Source organism: Cariama cristata, unplaced genomic scaffold (genome assembly GCF_000690535.1).
Source record: "Cariama cristata isolate BGI_N322 unplaced genomic scaffold, ASM69053v1 scaffold37302, whole genome shotgun sequence".
NCBI classification, from domain to species: domain Eukaryota; kingdom Metazoa; phylum Chordata; class Aves; order Cariamiformes; family Cariamidae; genus Cariama; species Cariama cristata.
The window spans coordinates 13,104-19,669 of NW_009605061.1; the positions used below are offsets into that span (position 1 = coordinate 13,104).

At 47.3% G+C, this 6,566-nt stretch overlaps 1 protein-coding gene across 1 annotated transcript; it reads right to left on the reverse strand.

Annotated features, from left to right (window-relative positions):
• TMEM150C (transmembrane protein 150C) lies at nucleotides 1–5,039 on the reverse strand (the record flags this gene model as incomplete). Its single annotated transcript, XM_009695817.1, has 3 exons — nucleotides 1–283; nucleotides 2,476–2,653; nucleotides 4,912–5,039. Coding segments are annotated over 3 exons (515 nt in total), but the record flags the coding sequence as incomplete, so codon positions are not given.
• Nucleotides 5,040–6,566: the final 1,527 nt, after the last annotated feature.

Below are 6,566 nucleotides of genomic sequence, written 5' to 3' on the forward strand. Positions count from 1 at the left end.
ATGAGGTCATGTTTAACCCATGAGACCACACCTGCCCCCTTCCCCCCCGCCCCTCCCCCGTGATAGAGGACAGGCTACACCTGATCTGTCTGGTACTCCGAGGCTTCTGATAAGCTTTCAGAAAAGCTCAGAAAGTTTTCCTGGTACTCAGAGCAAACGATCTCAAATCTGTAATGCCTGAACTCCACTGCAAAGGTGCCAAAGTAGCACAGGAAGCACATCACCAGGCCCCACTGGATCCTGGAAGCATGCATGTGAATGCCCTGCGCCATGAGGATGAAATCTGGAAGAGGAAAGTCAAGGAGAACGAGTGGGAGCAGAGACACTGACCAGGATGAGGGAAACCCAACAGGGAAGACAACAAAATCTTGAAGTCCCTCAGATGATAGTCAACTCAGCCAGCCATCATCAGGAGAGTGTGAATGTGGTGCCAGAGATGGAAGGGATGTCAGGTGTCCAACAACACCCATGGAGCACAGCAGCTCTCCTATACGGACCAGGGCTTCCTGATCCCAATTCAGATGGATAAACATTTACAGAGGGAAAGGTTTAGGCACAGCGAAGTCAATGACTTGCTTGAACATCCAACTAGACAGTGACAGACCTAGCAAGCTGGGGGTCTGGCTGTGGGCCCCTACCTGCCAGGAGCCTCCCAGCAGGAACTGGATCAGATCTCTGCACCACAGGCAACGGGAACACTTTTCAACCTACACTGTGCAATCTTTCATTTTCTTTGGATCACCTGCAAAATGATCCCTTTCTGTGAAATCCAGCAGCATCAGTCTACACAGTATGGCATGTTATACTGAAAGGAAAAAGAACACGGTCAGAGCCAGAAACTATCCTCCAGGCTCATGTACTTGGACCGGGTATCGCCTGTCATCAGGGTCTCACTGCTGTGCCTCAGGTGGTGTTGGAGTATGCCATAAAAGCAATTCCCAGCTCCCCTAAAGCAGAGGACACCTTCCTGAGCTGGAGACCCACCCTAGCTCCATGCACATCTCCTCTAAACCTTCTGGCTTTCCTGTTTCTCAGGATTTCCTCTGTACACATCTTCACAGGTAAAACAAACAAACAAGCAGCCTCTCCCATGCTTTAACTGCACAAAGCAGGTAACTGGAGACTTTTCACCTTAGGCTTAGTGTAAGGAACCAAAGCTTCATTTCAGAAAACAGCATTCTGTGTCTGGCTTTAAGGATCTTCTACTTTCCCTGTAGTGCAAGGGTTACGCACAAGCCGCATGGGCTGAGGAGCCAGTCCCAAGCTTTTGCAAAGCCAGTGTGGGGTACAGGTGGGAATGGGACTCCTACCTCAGCCTTCTCCCCCCTCCACAGAGGGCTCGAGGACTTCAGTGCCAAGCAGCGGGCTGGGGAGGGCTGGGCGCACCCAACATGTCGGTACAGGAGCAGCTACGCCCTGGCTTACCTGGCTGCTCCTGCTCCCAGCCTGGCAGAAACCCCTGAAGACGGCAGGGCAGCAGGAGCCCGGCCCCATTCCTCTCAGGTAGTCCTACCCCAGGCCCACCCTGAGGGAGCTGTGGCCTTGGGGCAAGGGGAGGAGGGGAGCACCACAAGAACCGGGCAAACTCCCACCTTACATAAACCAAAGCATGATGCTCAGCTACACATTTTTCCAAGGAAGCTTAAGAGGTGACTGACGGTACATCTTCACACCAATCCACTATTCCTCTGGAAACTGGCTGAAATGTTAAAAAAACAGCCGGATGACTAAGGAATTGTTTTAAGAACAGGCTGCTCCCTGAAGAGGGGGATTAGCCTATTCCTCATGATTTATTCCTGCCCTCTTGCTTATCCCAGCACTAACGTTGATGCAACCATGCAGTGAATGCATCCACCCTAAACAAAAACCCAGGGAACACGCGTGCTGGTGTGGGACTGACAGGCACAAGGTGGAGAGGAAGCCACATGGACGCCCTGACCCCACAGCCCAAATCCCATTTGTAAACCACCCAGTCTTACCCAAAGTCCATAAGACCCAGCAGCTTTTGACTGTGATAATCGTCTTAAAAGGCAGAGCTGGATGTAGCACCCTGGAGCATTTCAACAAACACATCAAAATCTTCTCATCTTCAGAAATCTGATTTCTTCCCTTGTTCCTTTGTTCTCCTGAGAATTTTTATCTCGATATTTTGCATAATCTTAAATGCTACTGTATAGGTAAGCAGTGGTGCCATTAAATTGCACAGATACTATGCAATATTGTAACCACTTTGGATATCACTAAGAAGTTTTAGAAACTTTTATGAAGGAAGTCAGCCCATCTATGAAGCAGTGGAGTAAAACAGAAGTAGCAAACTGAGCCAATCATAGGATCATGCCATGAAGACAAGCTGAGTAGCATTCCTAAATGCTTTGAGATCCTAGGATGGACATGAGAAGAGCCAACATTCCCTGCTGCAGAGAATGTCAGACATGTATGATACCTGGCTTCCCAGGGAGCGGGACAAAAGGATACAGAGCACCACGCAGAGGGTGATGCTGGCTGACAGGGCGACTCGTGGAATCCCCACTTTCCGTCCCTCGTTCTTCAGGTTGATCTTGAGGGTGAGGGCAGACTGGATCCAGCATGCTAAGGTCCCGAAGCCAAAGGTCAGCGATGTGCCCACATTGTGGATCTCCTCATCATTGGAAAGCTAGGAACAAACAAAATGATTGTTTGGACACAATAGGAATTACCTGCTAGTGCTAGCTACCTTGGATTGCTGCTGGGGTGGGATAGAGGAGAGTGGGAATCGCTGGGGTGTGAGACAGAGATGCTATATCATTGCTTCTGGCAGAGGTGTAACCATAACCAAGATGAGCTGACAGCTGTCACAGTCAAGCAGATCCGCTCAAAACCCAAGCACAGTGGAAAAACCGTGGTTGCTTGGGGACTGCCTCCACAGCTTCCTCACAAGACTCACCAACGCAGAGCTCAGAAATAAATCCTTCCCTGCCTCGATGTGACAGCAGGGCAGGCAAGGACAACTCGCTGGGGTCTTGTACAGCTCCCTGCAATGGAAACAAACTGTGCAACGTTCCGTACCTGCTGTATGGAGCAGTGCTGCCTGGGGCAGAGGGTAGCCAGAGCCCTGACACCTCTGTTGAGTTAGCACAAGCCAAAACACAGACACATGTTCCTGGTTTGGCAAGTTTCTCCCACCAAAAAGCTGAAAAGAGATCCCTTGAGGCTGCAAATCCATTCAGAAAGCCCAGCATGGACAAGATTTAAGCCAAACAATTTCCCTTTTCCTTCTGCCTCTGACGCTTTTCTAGAAAAGAAACCAGCAGCCTGTAATTCCTCCCTGCAGCCTTGATTCCTGTTTGGTGATTTAACAAATTCCCATCAAACAAGACAAGAAGATATCTACAAGGTAACAGTTTGGTTAAGGTGCCTCCACTGCTCTCTCCTCTCTCCTCCCTGGCTTGAGTTTTTTTTCAAGGGTAGGTCCAAATCATAGTACAGGCAAAAATGGGATTGAGCTGCCTTTCCCAAGGTAGCCTGCACAGCAAGGAACTCACAGCCATAACGTCCCTCTAACACACCCAATCTGTAATTTTCCAGAAATATGATTCAATGCCATGTTCAGCCTAGCAGTCACGCAGGGAAAAGCATGGACTAAGGTTCCATTACCACATGCTTTCATGGTTTGGCAAAAGATCTAAGCAAGGATACAAGTAACTAACAGGGAGCGGCTAATTAGTTCAGACTTCATAACCTGGCATGATTCAAAGTATCCACTTTTAAATAACAATCATTAGCTCTGAGGAGCGGAAAAAAGGAAGGAGAGGTTGAAACTGCTTCCTAGTGCGTGCCCTGTACTAGAAATACTCTTCTCACACCTAGACAAGGCTGTCACAAAAGCCTCATAGTTCCTAGCTAGGAAACTCTTGTGAAAAAACAAGACTTCAAGTTTTTGGCTTATGCTGTGGAGTTTGGAAGACCAGGTCCAAACCAGTCAAATTATCTCACACCTCATTCAGGAGGAAAAAAAAAAAAAAATCAAAGACGATTGTAAAGGACACAAAGTTCTTGCAATTGCTCCACAACCCAAACAGGTACTCGCCCTTCACAAAACAACTACTTTTTCTATATTGGCAGAAAAAACAGCTCCCTGCCTGCAAAGCCAGGAAAGAAGCCAGCCTACGCTGACCCTTCACAGTTCCTGACATTATTTGGGGTCATTACTTGCACCCCAGTGAAAGGCAGAGCATCAGAGACAGCAAAGGGATGGGGAAACCGAAGTGCCACTGACTCTAACACCTTGATTTTCACTGTGGACCTAACAGACACAGTCGTGATCCCAGTGGACACCCAACCCTACAGAGCAACGTTATGGCACTGACTGTTTGTTTGTTTGTTTGTATAATGTTGCAGAACAGATTGAGAAACAGAGGGACCTCATCCAGGCACCCATCACATTAGGAGAAGTCGTAGCACTCCTCTGCTCTGTCCTTCTTGTGGCCAGTCTGAGGACAAGCAGGTAAATTTAAACAAGAAATGTTTTAAACAAAGGACACTGAAACTGTCTGCTAAATCTGTATGGGCAGCTGTGCATCTGTTCGCACAGATTCGTACATAAACTTCCAGCTCAATTACCCAGGACCATCTGTACCAGCCCCCAGGGCTCAAGAGATTCAGTAGGTTCCCTGCTCTGGCTCTCAGCAGGTCAAGAGTAAGCATGCAGGTGTAAATCCTTCCGGGAATATGTGAAAAACGATTTTGGCCCTTCATCTCAGCATGTCACTAGAGCCACGTAAGCGGCAGATAGAGGTGGCAGAGCAGGTACAAGAAGAGCTGGGGCATAGCCAGACATGGTATCTCCTGAGCTTACATCACAGGTAGTTCAAAGACCTAAGCAGATCTGCTAGAAAAGCACAGGCACAGCGATCCGAGCCTGGAGTGCAGTACCTGAAAGTTGCCGAGTAGGGTCAACCCAAAAGAGGCCAAGCACAACGCCACCAGGCCGCTGACGTTCAGCCAAGGGTTTAGCACCTTCGGTTTCAGCTGAATGAAGCGCAGGACAGCCACGACAAGCACTGAGAAGGAAACAGAATGCAAGGTGCATCATTAAGGAGAACATGCTGCAGTAACCACTTGGCTGAAGGGGGCTCACGGACCCCTCATCCTCTTTCCACCCAAAAGGGAGAGCTCACTGCAGCCTGGCTAGCTTAGTGCTTCTGCATGGTCCCCTCCCACCTAGTCATGGATGAGACTAAGCACAGGAAGCATTTCTCTTGTAATCCAGTTATGCCGAGCTCCCACGCTTCCTTTTCTCACGATGTTTTGCCTAGGAGCTGAGTTGCAAATTTTCTGGGGGAAACAAGAGCATCTTCCTATTTGCCTGTGAAGCTCCCAGCACATAGGCTATCACATACACACCATGCAGTCACAAGTTTCACTCCATTCAGGAGCACCAGCCTCTCTTGGAGGAGGTACGTCAAAGCCCAGCTGTATTAGAAAATGTATGAATGGCACATACGTATTTCTGCAGGTTTTACCATAATGCCCACTGCCTCTTCTCCTCCTCTGGAACAAGTTGCCGGTGCCACAAATATAAGCCAAAATATTGCACCAATTTTCCACGAAGACTGGAAGAGCAGTCCTTCCAAGCTTAAAATTAGCCCATGCGATACATGATATATATGATATATCACATGATATGACATAACCCCAGGAGATATTGACATCGTATATTCTTGCCCTCCCTAGGGAATGCTGCATGGAACAACATAGAAAGCCAGGCAATCAGTTGGCCGTCAGATGGGATTCAAACCAGAACACTAAAAAGCAATTTAGTTGAACAGGGAAATTTGATGGTTGCTGCTGAACACTTTCTTATGCTTCTGCTCAAACTGATAGCATGCAAGTCATATTGTTGTAAATTGTTTGCGTTAGTGAATTAGATCTATATTTTCCACAAAACCCCTGGTATAATAACTAAACATGGTTTAGAAAAATAAGGGCACTGTAAGTGAAAAATACCCAGTTTTATCCAAACTGCAAAAGCTGTTTCAATTTACTCTCTCACAATTTGCTCTAGTGAATCAATCCTCTCCAAATCCTTGAAAACAAGAGAACTTTGATCCGCCAAAAAAGAGAATTTCTGTTTTTCATCCCCAGGTAATTGTTTGGGACAGCCACCTATGGCTACTTGAGCTCACGTGCAGGAACTTTTCAATCTCTATTTCTACAGGACAGATACTGAAATTATGTGATCTTTTCCTAAAACACTGATGGGAATGACAAAATGGAATTAAAAGGTTACCTTCCAGCATCATGTGCAAAACAATGGCATTTTCAGTATTCAGTAATGCCAATGTTTCTAGCAGGTTTCTGTAGTTTTCCTCTCCTACAGCAAGGGCTTTGACACAACAAAGGTGGCCAGAGGTACAAGCTAAAAGCAGCTCTCAGAAGCACCCAATACAGCAGAGGAAAGCTTGGCTTTACCCACAAAGTAGAGATAGAATAGAATAGAAGAGAATATTTAATTTGGAAGGGACCTACAGTGATCATCTGGTCCAACTGCCCGACGATTTCAGGGCTGACCAAGTTAAAGCATGTTA